At 33.0% G+C, this 16,291-nt stretch overlaps 1 protein-coding gene across 2 annotated transcripts in view; it reads left to right on the top strand.

Annotated features, from left to right (window-relative positions):
* Window positions 1–8,206: 8,206 nt before the first annotated feature.
* The window catches only part of Smp_156000.1, a gene marked incomplete at both ends in the record, with an annotated part of 26,023 nt that continues 17,938 nt past the window's right edge, over window positions 8,207–16,291 (top strand). For both annotated transcript variants that reach the window (XM_018793840.1, XM_018793841.1), the window contains 4 exons: window positions 8,207–8,260; window positions 9,405–9,529; window positions 11,112–11,391; window positions 14,377–14,462. In XM_018793840.1, coding sequence (XP_018648312.1) covers window positions 8,207–8,260; window positions 9,405–9,529; window positions 11,112–11,391; window positions 14,377–14,462 — 545 coding nt within the window. The remainder of the gene's footprint in view (window positions 8,261–9,404; window positions 9,530–11,111; window positions 11,392–14,376; window positions 14,463–16,291) is intronic.

Here is a 16,291-nt window from a genome sequence, read left to right as displayed (position 1 = left end):
TCTTTACACATTTACAGTTAGTTTTGGATATAATTTGATGTGCTTCTCCTTTAGAATGAAATATTAATGAATAGTGAACTTGATTTTTAACTTCTAGGTTAGAGTTGATCGCTTTTACCAGGCCTTGAACAGTGTGCAACTTAAACCCAAACACGGCGAGACCATAATTTATCAACAACCTTTAAGCGATACTAAAGTGATTTTGAGAAAATTTAACCACCAATTAGTACGTCCAGATGTATGTTATTGTTATAACGTATCAATTTGCCCTCTTAATATATATATAGATACGTCCAATGATATAGGAAATACGTACGAACAGTATTGGGTGCTATTCGGTCCTTCCTATCTGCCTAGCCCAGTCCGTTAAGTCCAGAACACAAATAACAGCCTCAGCAATATGAATCATTATTTATAAGCATACTGGGTTATATATACTAACCAAACAGACCACATATATCAAAAATAGAAAAATAACATTTGTACAGTAATTGGCCAATGTGGCTGTAGCTAGGGGGAAAGTAATCAATAATAATAGTTCCAAGGTCAAAATAAAGGTTATGATAAGAGGAACACGGAAACGATTAGGTCACTTATTTAACAACTATCCAATAGGGAATGGGCATATTGTATTTGTCCATAAATGGACCTCAGATTTATGATTCATAATTCGCCAGGGGATATAACAGTTATAAACCAGTGTGAGGAATTAGGATTTGGATTTAAAGTCAGGATTTTTATCATGAATTCATATCAGCTATGATATCAAAATTCTGTTTAGCCAATATGGATGAACGAATTTTGCGCAAAAATCCAAGACTTGCTATCTTCTATCTAATTTATTTATTATTTATTTAAACACATAAACATTGGTACAAGGAGGCACCAAATAGATACCGGCCACATAAATCATTCGATATATTTGAGGGCTGGGATAATGCCCGGGTGCTCAAAATGAAGCAGGTGGTTGTCTTAGAGGTCCACACCCCCAAGCCTTTGACTTAAAGGTCTAATTCACAAGGCAGTGAAGTAACGTTAGGAGATGCAGTCCCATGGTAGCCGGTGACCAACAACAGGTTCATACCCTATTTGTTTCCTTAGCATCCTGGAGCCCATGTGCACCATTGTTTTGGAATCAGGGTTTACAATCTCCCCTAGGTGGATCCTCCGTATCCACCAACTCGATTAAATCGCCGGACATTCGCTTTTCGTCCTCTCAATTTTGTAAACAACAGTAATGTCGCGATAAGGTAGTGAGTAGGACTTCCCTGGCAGCGGCTGTATACGCGTGTCCATGTGACAGTGTTTGGAGAGGGAGAGCTGACTCTCCTTACCCTTGGTCGTACCAGGGTATTTGGGGGCTATATCTGTTGTGACTTTAAGGCCGGCTGGTTATCATGTGATTTACTCACCAATCGAAATACGACTTATCCAATCTTGGTCTTGTGCCAAACCATTGACGTTCGATCGGTATGTGCAGCCTAGCATCCCTATTGGTCCTTTGTTCTCCTGGCCCGTCCAGTTGAGTCCAGAAAACTAATAACAATTTCCACTATGCGAATCATTTATTTCAAACATGATTGGTCTATATACCAGCCAAACAGACCACACCACACCATAAAATGGGAAATAACATTTGCACAAGATCAAGCCAAAAAGTGGCTGTGGACGTGGGAGACCGTAATCAATAAACTGAACATAACTTAGGAACAGTAAATCGTATGATAATAATCTATGGGTCAAAATGAAGCTTATAATAAGAGGAATATAGATATATATGATCTAGTTACTGAACAGTTATACAATATACGCGGGGTCGCGTATACGCTCTGCTGTGGAGCCCCATACTAGGATTATTCGGCTGTCTAGTGTTTTCAATGGCGGTCTAGCTTAGGTCGACTCATGTTTTTGACTATTAAAATTACTACGATCTTCACAAATCCCCATTCCGATATTTATTTGTTCTTTTACAAATGAAATACATACATGTAAGTGACATAAATAACATACCAAACAATAACTAGAGGATAGGAAAAATGAGTCAACAAAATTTAATATTGCTGAAAAATTCCCACTGTATTAAAACACAATTATATGAACGAAGAATACTCTTTTCAATAATTTCTCATCAGGTTCTACAATTATAAATCCAAATTAATAATCCATAAAATTGGACAGGTTTAAGGTAGAGTACATCATTTAAAATTATAATATGTGAATTAAGGATTGTTTGTTAAATCAAATCGAATCGTTAATGTTGGGATCACTTATGCGAAGTGTTAACTTGAATCAGTTTATAAAGGAAATTAAATTGTAAGGCAAATAATGATCAGAATAAATATGCTCAACATGGGGTGAGATAGTGAATAGCGTAATTACAAATCGAAAATTACGTAATATGTAGAATAATATGTACTAGGTCAGATATAGTAGATAGGGGAGAATGCTGAATAAATTTCTCAAAATGGTTAGCAAGTGTAATAATAATAATGACAATGGTACGATGTGTGGATAAGTTTAAAGTCACCATATTACAGAATTGATTATTAACAAGTTGACCCTGAAGTTGATCAGGATAAAAGGAGCTGCTGAACATATTTCTTTAGGATGCAAATCTCTGCCTTTTTGATCCGAATAGCAATTGCTTCAGCCGTCTGCAAGATTCTCAGTCTGACGGATTTAAGCAGACTTCTGTTAACACGATATATTATTGTAAAAGATTGCGCCATGTTGGTTGAATGTCCCGTTTGAATTAAATGGGCTTAAATGGAGCTGTGAACAGTTTTAACTAGACCTTTGTGTAAGCCCGAATATACAAATTCCTAGAACATCTGCCAATATAACTTGCTCCACAGGAGCAGTTGAATTGATGGATACAGAAAGAAGTGGTTAGTCTAGGCAATTTATCTTTCAACCTTGGAGTGTTCATTGTACATGTGAAAAACATTAATTTTAGTTCACCTGCATTAAAAGTTCTTTGGATCGATTTGCGTAACATCAGTCTTTGCATTTCACTAGGTGCATCGCCTCCGAATTGTAAGCGTATATACAGAGGCTTTTTACTCACGCGATAGCGTTTAAAGCGAACGATACTGGGTTTGAGTCCCGAAGGATGCAGGTACATCCAGGTGACCAGTCCCAAGTAGGACGAAAGCACGTCCCCAAATGCCCTGGTACGGCCGAGAGTGGGGAGAGTCAGCTCTCCCTCTCCAAACACTGTCACATGGACACGCGTATACAGCCGCTGCCAGGGAAGTCCTACTCACTACCTTATCGCGATATTACTGTTGTTTACAAAATTGAGAGGACGAAAAGCGAATGTCCGGCGCTTTAACCGGGTTGGTGGACATAGCGAGTTCACCTAGGGGAGTTGGAAAACCCTGATTCCAAACCAATGGTGCACATGGGCTCCAGGATCCTGAGGGAACAAATGGGGTATGAACCTCTTGTTGGTCACAGGCTACCATGGGACTGCATCTCCTCACGATGCTCCACTGCCTTGTGGACTAGACCTTTAAGGCTTCTGGTGTGGCCCCCCAAGAAAACCATCTGCTTCAGTTTGGGCACCTGGGCAGTACCACAGCCCTCACACAAATCGAATGAGATTTGTGCGACGCATATTTATCTGGTGCTTTTTTGTACCAATATTGATGTGTTTAAATAAATAAACGTCCTGGATTCCACAACTAGCCGCTATCCATCTTTGCTTATAATTATTGTGTATATATATGTTTATGCATGTTATTCGGTATCTCAATAAGCTTCCTCTTCTCCTATTGCCTGTTTCGCTGAAGTGGCCAGCCGGAGTGGGATTAGAGCATAGCAAGTTGTATATCGGCATCAGATCTCGGGCACCGCTCATCATAATGTACTTATGTTTAAAATATGAGATATAAATATAACTATACAATACAAGTGATTGGAGGATATAGATTTTGTAAAACATTTTACCCATCTTATCAATGATTAATAAGTCTACATCAAACTAAAACTGAAGACATTCTTTTACAATTGAAATCTTGAATAATACGTAGATTATCTTTGATAAATAGTTTTCTTTTTGTTTAGTGGTGTACATTTAGTGATTAGCATTAATTTGTGTGCTTACATTTTAAGATAGTTGAAATAAATATCTATTTCTTTTCCTTTTAAGCGCTAGTACATTCCCCGTATTCTGTCCTGGTCGCCCATCTGATCCACGAGTTCAACTTGGAGAATTATTTCGTCAGTTAGAGTTTGAAAATCATGCACTCTCCACTGTTATTGATGTATGTCATGTATATATTGTTGTTGACGTTTTTTTTCGAACTAAGAAACATAGTGTATATTTGTAAAAGTACTTTCTGATCTGTATTGATTTATGACAGTAAAGTCAGTCAGCTATTATGAACATTAGGACCTTGTACAAGTATGTGTCAATTTACGTTGTCGTCATACATTGGGACAATGAGAAAGAAATCAACAATATAAAAAGGATAAAATGAAAAATATCTAATAGAAGTGGATTTTAAACGCTCAAGAAATACAGTTCAAAATAAATCGATGCGATTAAGGAATGGAAGTGACAAGTAACTTAAGGTTTTGAGAAAGTTAGATAATGAGTAATAACAACTGCACCACTGTGACCAATATTACACCATATCACCCAACGGCTTGAACCATTGATCATGAATATTGTCTTTTGATGGAGGAGGCACTACATCAAACGCGGAAGCCAGCACCTATCGACGTAGTTCAAGTGAACAACCAATTACCTCATGAACTGAAATTTCTATATCTTAGTCTGTTCACCCTAGCCCTTTATTCCAACTTACTCTGGTATTACAGGAGTTAAGTGTAGCTGTATTAAATTTTTACAAATCACGGTATGTTACGTACCATACTGTTATATCTGCTACTGGACACACCATTTTACTCGACTAAAATTGAAAGCGAACGAAAATGTAATTCAAAAATTGAAACAGAAAAATTGATGTATCAAGAACATTATTGCTTACATAAAATCTACATAGGAATATTCTAGTGTCTTTACAATCCCTTAGCACTGATTGATAGAAAAATAGATCAGTTAGCATTCTCCGACATAATCTTCTCTGGAGCATGCAATAGTCAAAACTCTGTGCTGCTAACATATACAATAATTATGATCAGAATGGGAGTTTGTGGAGATTGTGCTAATTTTAATAGTTGAATTCATAAAAACCAGGTTTTCAACAGTGATGTAGCTTAAATCGACTCATAAATTCAAATATACAGTAATTATTGAGTTTTATTCGTTACTTGTTATAAATTTCTATTCCACTGTCTAAAATTGTAATATCTACCTTCGGATGCACAAAAGTAAAGCCTTTACATTTAATAAATTCAGGGTTGTGACTCTTTTTGTTTGAGCGCTCCCTACTTATACATTTTGAGTAATTAGGTTTAATCCAGTTTCACCTACCGTATTCCGGTTACTCAAATTCTATCTCTTATCATTACTTAATAATATGTTTTAAAAATTCTTTGTCTGTTCTTTACGCGATTAGAGAACCTACATTCGAAGTCCGGAAATTACTGATGTATTCAAAGTAAGTTGTTTTCCATAAATAGAACTTTTTCTTCTTATTTGATACACTTAAACAGTTTACAATTAAGAGTATATTTCATTGACTATCTATAGCGTCTTTTAAATGATTTTGAAAAAGTAAAGCCAATTTCCTACCAATCAGGACCTAAGAGACATAAGTAATTAAATACATAGAAACGAAAAAAAGTTCAGGGTTAGTATCAAAAGCTATGACTAGAGTTGGCGAGATTGGTTTTTAGTCAAGTTAATAAACAATTACCCAGATGGTTATTTGATTTCAAGGCGAGACTATAATTTATGGATGAACCAATCAAATTTAGGGTAGCAGATCTTGAATTTTGGCGCTAAATTTATTCACCCGTTCGGTTAAATCCAATTTTGGCATCATAGCTGATGTCAGTTCGTGATGAAAACATTAAATCTAATTCCTAACCCTAACATTCAACTGTAAATCCGAATCCTAATTCTTCACAGTAATATATAACCCTCATTTAACGTTAGTAAATGGACATTTCAAGGTCATTTTAGCGTTGCTGAAAAGTCCATAAATTACAGTCTCACCGAACAAGTTCAAACTCATTGTTTTAATGCTTGTTAATTTTAAGTGTCTCATACTTACTAACTATTGGTAGGTCTGACCCACTTCTAACTTTTCGCTTAATAAAATACAATCTATCCGTTTTTACGTTTTGAATCCTGCACAGTGATAAGAGTGCCGCTATCTTACATTTATCTGGTATATCAGAAAAGTATACTTTAACAATTTTGTGTTCTATATTACTTTTATTATTTAATAATATGGCATATATATCCATGTATAAAATATCAGTCATTCAGTGATATATTCTCTCTGGTCAATATCATTTGTTCAAGGATTGTATCGTGCATATTTTTTTACCAATATTTGACCACTAACTGAATAATAACACGTACATTTGTCGTTTTATCACATATTACTTCTTCATATTGTCCTAGGTTTCATTATTGTAGTTCAAAATATTTGAGTATTTTTAGCATTTTATTAATTCAAGAAGTTGGTCGACTTTAACTTAGTAAATTGTTGGCTGAAAAGATTTCAAAACCCATAAAATCCTCGACTCTAACACATAAATCAATCTGTATTATGTAAAAAGGAGTTTACTTTTCAATAGTTATCTTTCTCACAACTTTACTATTATAATATCAAATTATACTTGATTAACTCATAGTAACTTTTAGATATTCATTTATTTTTGTTACATAACCGGGAAATATCTTTTTATATAAACTAAAATATAGATAAACTGATTACTACATATATATACTTCATGAATTAAGTAGTTTGAACATCCTTTATACTTATTCCATCTATTTCCTTAACATGTTATGTTGAATAATAGGATAAAAACACTGATTGACATCTATTGCACGGTTATTGTGATTCCTGACCTGTAGTGATGAAAATGTACGAGGATGAAACTGATTGCTATTTTATTATTTCCATAAGTTATTTTAACTTATCGTTTGAGCTTGTAATGATCGTTATATATGTGTAAACATATGAATAAACTATTGTGATAAGATAATAAATAGGGTATATATTATTCACGCTAAACGTCAAGAATTAGTGAATGAATAACAGTTTACTCTTTCTTAAATGAATAAACATTGAATGGAAAGAATGAAATAATATTTATACTTGGGTAATATTTTCAAATACAATAGAGTCGTTGTGTTTCATTTTGAGACGGCATCAACTATAAACGCAATTTCGTACTCTTCAGTATAGTAATTTATAGTTAAATAGGTAGTTGTTGCATAATTTCGCAGATTTATCAACATAACAATTGTTTTCAACTATACATTGTTCAATCTATGAAGTCGATCAGTATATAATTATGATAAGAAAACTTATATGTGTATGCAACAATGTAAAACAGTTATTGTGTTTAGGAATTGTGCAGTTAGGTTTAATTTACGCAATGTCAATAGCAAATGTTTTGTAAGTGTACAGTAAGATCAAATCATTATCTTAATTTTCTCAATTTAATTTCTTGATGACAATACAAACGTCTTTATATTTTAAATATTAAAAAAAATTGAAGTTGGCTATTTCATTACTGTCTACTTTATGCCATGCGGTTTTTCGTAAAGTAACTTAATTAACTTATTAGTGACATGTGGTGCATTTCATCATTGTTTTTTAATCACTTCATAAATGGCCATTTCATAATTTCTGATGGCTCTCAACGCTTCAAGGTATTGAAACGCTACCACATAAAACGTACTCAAGAACACGTTTTCGGTGTCTATGACAACGTTCGAAACAATATAGCTAGTACCTTTGTAAGTTATTTACGTTCATAGTTTGCAGAAAAGGTGATCAGTCGAGGAATATTTGCATTGAATCAAACTAAAGTATTAACTGATTTGAAAAATTTTATTTTTAGAAATTAAGTTTACTACTCAACATTCTTTTTCAAAACTATGACTAGATATTGTATAATTCGATATGTTATGTAATATACTCCGAATTTAATTATGATTGAATTAATATTAATGGCAAATATTTACCTATTTTTTTCAAAAACAAACAAACAGAATCTTCTTTTATCAAAAGCAACAAGTCAAGCAACATTAGATTGTTTAAAACGTTGTATGGAATTAATCAAACATCAAGATATAACAAGTGTAGTAGAAAATGGTAAAACGGTTAGTAATAGATTTGATTTCTTTTGTCCTTTTTTTCCATTAAGAAGAAATAATATAATTGGTGTTTATAAGATAATGTTCATTTATATAAGAATAATAATAACCTTATAATATAGATATCTATGTGTTTTATCGTTTCAACTAACCTGTAATATTTTCCCACCTCCAAATGCCCTGGTACGGCCGAGAGTGGGAAGAGTTCGCTCTGCCTTTCGAGATGCTCTCACATGACCACGCGTATATAGCCTCTGTCAGGAAAGTCCTACTCACAGCCTTATCGCGACATTACTGTTGTTTACGAAATTGAGAGGACGAAAAGTTTATACCTAACTTTGTTCATTATTCTGTTTACAATACGTAAAACAGCTTAGTGTATTAATGCAATTATGATGAATTTTCATCACAGTTGATTATTGTTTGTTCAGTGTGACATTACGATCAGTGGTTATTTAGTTGTTTAACAGCGTATGAACTAAAACTTACTTATTTAAACGATTCTCAATGTGAATAAATTTATTTACTCAGCTTTAAATCACACTATATATGTAAGGGGTAGTCATACCAGACGTCTGTTTAAACTGAAGTACCTTAACTAATAACCAGTCGCTCCATCGTCTAGAACTGATACTAATCACTAAGGGATGATACTCCAAATACCTCTTTATTGATCTTCACATAATTCACTATTTCTTCTAGTAACAAGTAAATAAAATATGTACAAATTATTTTTTTAAATGATTTTAATGGTAACAGATTTTCATTACCACTAAAAGTAGGTCAATGAAGAGTGTTAAATGTGAAGCAAACTCTTCTGGTATTAGTTAGTTACTGTCTGGATATAATGGCTCAATGGATAGTTCATTGGCGTTCCAGTCTCAATGTGAACATCAACACTGAGATGCATCTATATCCAGCCAACTAATCTCACATAAAATTAGATACGAGTACTAGGTTCTATCACTCAACACATACCAAATTTACTAAAAGCTGCTAAGTTTGAATCCCATTCGTGGAATTAACTACATTCGACTAACAAGTCTTGAGCAAAATGAAATATTCCTCCTGTTCTTCAATGCTCTTGGACACTGTTAAGTATTGATATTAAAACATTATGTCCTTCATTCATTTTTTTTGTTTCGCTCAGGCTAAATCGTATATTTCCAATACTACAGACAGTACAAGTTTGTATCCTTGTGTATTTAATACTGTGGTTGACTCATCTGAATCTCAAAAAATCAATGATATGAATATTTCTAATGGCCTTTCAAGGTATATTTTATTTTGATCTTACACTGTTTTCTTGTATTATCATTATTATTATTATTCAAGGTGATCAAACCGGTGATCTTGAGGATTAAAGCATTGATTATCAGTTGTTTAGATTGTGTTTTTATCTTTTCTTATGAACTTTGTTCATATTGTCAAGTTTATTTGTTTGGTAGTATATTTTGTTTAGTTTATAGTGTAGTGCTTTTTTTTCTTAACATGACTACTGATTTACTTACTGTATGTGTTCTTCAAAACACGTGTAAATGTAATTGATTTTCTGGATTGTAGATTGTCGATAAAGAATAATATAACCTTATTAATATTCATAATCGGAATTATGTTGTTGTAGAAAAAAAGCAACGTAATTGTATTCCCAAGCAGTAGAAAGTCTAAAAATCTCTGGCTTAGTGATCTTGATCTGTAAATTAAGACCTCATACTGGTTAGATTATTACAAAATAATGTATTCATCGTTAGCAGGATAGATATTTGATCAAAACATGTTTTAGAGATTACTTTGGAGCACTCTAATTGGTTCACTCCAAAAAAATCAGTGCCCATGGCTGAGCTGAGAAGTCTTTAGAATATTCATGTGCAAAGTTTATGCATACAGTGGAATTTAGTTACTTAACTAACTTTCTGTTTTGCCTGAAATATATTTACATTCTGTGAAAGTCGTGTTTAAATTTGGGAACTAGTCGGCTAAAGTGTCCAAGACTACTGAATGATAACAGAATACTAGGCCTTATTAAGGATACTTAACAGTTATATTTACGTATTCTAAGGAAAATTCACAGTGAAACAATGTTGCAGGTGAATAATCGTCTTTAATATTGTTTTTATTGTCAAAATTTCCTTATTTCTTCCTAACGAATTGCGCTCTATAATGGAAGAGAAGTGTGTACCTATTGTTTATCTTTTTTATCAAAGTCTATGGTGAGACTATAATTTATGAACGAACCAATCAGATGTAAGATAGCGGGTCTTGGATTTCAGCACAAAATTCATTCATTCATATGTCTGAATAGCATTACAGCTAACGTCAGTTTGTAACGAGAACCCTAACTCTAATTCGTAACCCTAACATCTAACTCTAAATCCAGATTCTGATTTCCCACACTAATGTATAATCTTCAGATAGTAGTAGGTGAGTGAGTTCCCTCAAGGTCACGTTGGAGTCACTCTAAGGTCGTCCATAAATTATAATCTCACCAATTTGGTTGTAATAGTTCTTGCATCTAATTCCCAACTCAAACATTAAATATAATATTCTTTTTTCGATAAATACTCTGGATCTCCCCAACAATCTTCCAATACCATTGGTTGGTAACGGCCTCACACCTGACTGGGTTGAACTCCACTAGTCACCCCTTCTCACTATAACTCTGGGAATTAACTCTCTCACTAATGATCACGTGATTATTATTGTTCAAAATTTTATGATTGTTTAAAACAATCCTGCATTAATTTTCTTAACACATAAATAATCTAAGTTAACTATCATTTTGTTCTGTATAACATTGCATATGGCATTAAATATAGTTTTTATCAGTTTTTATTCTATTCTATACTATTGTTCGTAGTAGTGTTCAACTATCAGAAGAAATGAAAAGTATTCTCTCTACATTTCCACCGCCTATAAAAGATATGCAAATTAATTACAGAGATATACCAAACGATGAAGATGAAATAGATGATAACTGTAATGATGACAATGAAGCTTTTGCTAACAACAATGGTAATAATAGTTCACAAAAACAAATTATGAATTCATATAATGATGATGACGAGAATGATGAACATAACAAAAAAGTCATTTTACACTTACTTTCTCAATTAAAAATTGGTATGGAATTAACCAAGGTGAGAGATAGGTATATTGTAATTTGATTAGTTATTATATTTCTTTATCTGTCTATCTATTACTTTAGCATATTTGGTGATTGGTTAGCAAGAGAATCTAGGATTTGCATCTCGTCCTGTTAGGGAAACGTCAGCTAGATATATATACCTGCGCATCCTAGTGTTGTTGTTTACATTGGCTGTCATACCCCGTATCTTTTGGTTCAAACGCATCCTGAATTTTACTGTTAGCTATTTATCAAATATACTTAAACTTGTGATACAACATTAGATCAAGGAAATCCACTAAGCATACATATCTAAGAAAACAGAGACTGATCAATCACAGGCTTAAAATATCAAATTTTGGAAATTAAAGACCCTTACTAATTATCTACTGACGGTTTTCTCTTCATCTATTCTCTATCGGTTTTTGAAATATTCCAACATAAACTATAATTAGTTCATTTGTTAGTTGTATAGTTATTTCATATCGATATCAAAATAGATCAAAGTAGATACTAGAAATACCAAAAGTAATTTGCCTAATGTTCCAGACTGTTCTTTATTGGTTTAAAATTGTGCATTGTTATGTTTTTAGAAATATCTATGATGGTAATTATTATGATGCTTTTAATTGACAGTTACTAATAGGTGCGCATATTTTTGAAGCTTTCCATTACGGGTATGCCACTAATGATTCACTCAATAATGCATCACTCACATCAGTAGCATTTGTGACTGAGTGTTTACTTTATTGAACATAGATATCATGGTGTGACATCTGGTTCAGATGTTTTTGTTTTTTAAGAAAATCAATTATACTTTGGTGTTTCATACGCAAATGTGTTTGTGTGTAAGTACGTAAGTGTTTTCTGTCGCCAATTCGAACTACGTTTGAGAAATTTTACTAATGAAATAGTTGACACGTTTTTTCGCTTGTCAAATATTATGCTATGTTCGATGACTAACAACTAGAGATGGATTGATAAGTATCAGTGGTGAGATTATAATCTATGGACGACCTTTGAGCGATGGTTAAATGACCTTGTGAGTGTCCACTTACTTAGTAGAGTTAAAATTTAGAGTGAGGAACTAAGATTTGGATTTGCGGTTGGATATTAGAGTTAGAAATAAGAATTAAGATTTTCATCACGAATTGACATCAGCTGTAATTCCGAAATGCTATTTAGTGATATGGTTGAATGAATTTCACACCAAAGACCTGCTATCTTAAATTTGATTGGTCCATCTATAAATTATAGTCCTACCAAAATAATAATTAAAATAACTAATTACCAAGAAGGTTGGGCTTTATTTTTATAGAAGCAGATCTCTAGTATTGTTGGAGGTATAAGGCCGGTTACCATTACTCAATTACCCACACCGTGAAACGATACTTTTTCTCAAGGTACCTAGAAAAGAAACTTGCCTTAAGGGTGATCTTGAAAACTCAGGAGTGTTACAGCGGCGAAAAACTCAAGGAGTAAGACCTTTCTGTGAATATTTCTTGGCATTTTACCTCTATGCTTTTAGTGCCCTTCCACTAACGATAATAATTCATGGAACAAGATGAGGTGTGCTATTTTTAGTATCGAGATTTACTAACCCTCTTGTTTCATTGTAGAAGAGGGAATGCTGGTTGTCTGACGGAAATATCCTCCTACCGTTACACCTTGTGCAGTCGACAGTACGATTTCACCCGTGAACCGTTAATTTGTCGCTTTTAATTTTGTGCTTCTCCGACCAACCTGCTTAATACTGTTGGACCTAAATAGAAAAGTATTCTTAACAATATATTTCAATTGGGTCATCACACCATGCAAGCCCAACAACCATGTCAAGGTATAACATCTACGCCCAGGTCTAAAATAGTAGTATAACAGTAAAAATAATATTAATAAAAGTCGAATAAAACTAATGTCTTTGTGAAATAGAAAGTATATTCTACAATGTTATATTTCAGGTTTGGATGAAGATAAAAAATAAATGTATATGTATCATGGGGATCGATTATGTGAAGAATGTCATATAACTGCCCTAGTCCTGAATTACAGTCATCTCATGGACACCCAACAGAAAGTGTACAGGACTCAATGACCTTCGTTTAGTAAATTTTAAACCTCACAATACCCTAAAAAGCATAGTATCTTGGTTACATGGTGAACGTAACTGCATATGCCCTAAAAATTTCAATTAATGATGATTCACAACATTTTTATCCGATGTTCCACTTTTAAAACGTACTCTGTAACTAATATCAACATTGTACACATAAATAGCCTTAATTTAACAAAATCAGTATTTTTAAGGTAGTCTAGTTTAATTTTGATGGTATTGATGTGGATCTCGCGAGAGCGGGATCGTGGATGCGCACTGCTGGGGAGTCCCATAATAGAACAAAACGGCTGTCCAGTGCTTCCAGGTTTTCGATGGTGGTCTAGCTTCAATTGACTCATGATTTCAACTATGAAAGATCAATAGAAAAACAATAATTGTGAAAGAATTTTTGAATAGAAAATTGTTCAAATGGTTGCCAAAACAGAATGTTTAAGAATCGGATATTATTAGTAATATGCTTTATGTAATACTTGTACACAAACTTAATTAGCTGAATAAGTAAAGATCAAATAAGAAGCAAAGAAATGGAATTTATAATCAAGCTCGTGGAAAAAGTAGAAGTCATGTGATAAACTCATGAGAATAACAGTACTTTTGCAAAAAAATGATAACTAGGTCATATTTGTTTTATGGCAACATTCTCAACTCTTTATCGTATTCTCACATATCTATATATCAAACGATAGACATTTTGTTACCCATTACTTTTCATTGCAGACTAGCTACAACAAAATCTATTTACTAAATTAATTTGTGTATATGTATTGTATTTATGACAATCAATCATTATGCAATGATCTTTTGAAGTAAACTTTCATGATTAATCACTATGTATTATATAAAATGTATATCTCTGCTATTATATACTTCCTTCTTTCTATGTAGGTAGTTTTCCCTACGTTTATTTTGGCGGAATATTCTTTGCTAGAAATGTTTGCTAATTATATGGCCCATCCGAATTTATTTTGCAGGTATATATGTGCACATTTCCTTTTCATTAAACACTATCGAAATCATTATATATGCCAGATTTTTAAATGTAATTGATGTAATCAGTAAGGTCATTTCAGACTGTGTTCACTTTCTGTCGCTTATTTTTTTTATAAAATCCTAACTAGTAGTATCTATTCGAATATGAATATTTACTTCTATTTTAGATAATTGACAATACATACTGACATCAGCAGGTATCATTGAAAATCTGTTTCAACCTTTATGTGTAGGCTTCTACAACAGTGTACACCAGAAAAGATCTCACCTGGGATTGAAACTACGATCTTCAGACCTTGTAACTAACACATTACCTTTAGATACCACTAAGTAGTGACGCTTACTAGTTTACCTGATGCAACTGTTATCTGCAGACGTTCTGGAACGACTCTACAAGTGACGTTGGGAAATTCTTACCCAGTTATCAGTCACTCAGAATACAACTAATATGAATAACTAATAGATTACGTGTAATGACAAAAATTAGAATGGATCTTAATTTTTACATGATGAATAAACTTATAAAGGATCGAAATAGAATTAGGAATTGAGTTAGAAATTAGGATAGAAGAATGATTTGTACAAATGATGTGAATGAATGTCCATACATTCGGTTCTTTGATTTTAAATCTCACGGATGTTTAATTTACTTTGAAAGGTTCACAAGCCAGGTTAAAAAATATCATAAATATTTTGACTGGATTTGTTTTCTATTATTATTATTATTCTTCTTCATAAGAAAACTAAACACCTTTCTAGTCGCTAAAGTTTGTTCGCTATTCTTCCATCTTATCATATTCGTTAATTTCGAGCGTCTTCATAATTAACTATTGTCAGGTTCTTATTCACTCCTAACTGCTTAGAGTCTATATATCGCCTTATAATTTAATTTCGAGCAAAAATCTGAAAGCCACCATCTTAAATTCAATCATTACGGTAGTATACTATAGTTCTGTCAATCATGTTTTCAACTCACACCAATTCGTGATACTGAGTGCCCATCATCCTTTGCCATCAGGGATAATACCTGTTTCAATCTTCTCCTAAAGACAAGGCTTAATCCCACTAGCCATAAGCATGAAATAGGTACCATGTATTTCTGTAAGTTAAAAATATAAGATCGAAAACGCCCTGGATTATATTTTTATACTGGAATTCTTTGGATATTATTTAATGGAAAGAATTTATTTTTTCACAATATCCAGTCCAAGTTAAGAATAACTATCAGACTCCAGAGTATAAGGGTGTTTCTTTGAATCCGTTAGTATCATATATATTATTCAAATTATATTTATTTAATGCAACTATCTAGTTACGAGTAGTAATATTTCAAGGCATTATGATTTCCTCCTTCGAATTCTCTGACATTTGTCTTGATAGTTACATCTCATTGTATTAATATGTCGTGGGAACTTGAACCGATGCACAAATATGTCAGATTTTAGGTTGGGTATGATTGACTGACTATCTAATTTCTTCACTCATCATCTGAAAAGAAAAACACCCTTTTTTACTTATCTCTGTCTCGCCTTTGCTTATTTTTACATTTTATATATCTTCATGTTCACTCATATATCTATTAATTTCTTTCTAATTTCAATCAATAAGTTGGTTATTTTTTATGTTGCATTGCTCTGCATACACACTTAATTTTGCACTAATCTAGATTATTACTAGCGTCTTATTCTATATGAGCATGAATTCACGCCATACATTAATCAGACGGGGTTTTGTGGAGAATTTAGTATTTTCATAGTTGAAATCATGGGTCAATTGAAGCTAGACCACCATGGAAAACCTGGTGCTTCCA

This window comes from Schistosoma mansoni, chromosome 1 (assembly GCF_000237925.1).
Source record: "Schistosoma mansoni strain Puerto Rico chromosome 1, complete genome".
In the NCBI taxonomy this organism is placed as follows: Eukaryota; Metazoa; Platyhelminthes; class Trematoda; order Strigeidida; family Schistosomatidae; genus Schistosoma; species Schistosoma mansoni.
The sequence above is the reverse complement of the archived record's forward strand: the minus strand, read 5'-3'. Positions and strand labels throughout refer to the sequence as shown.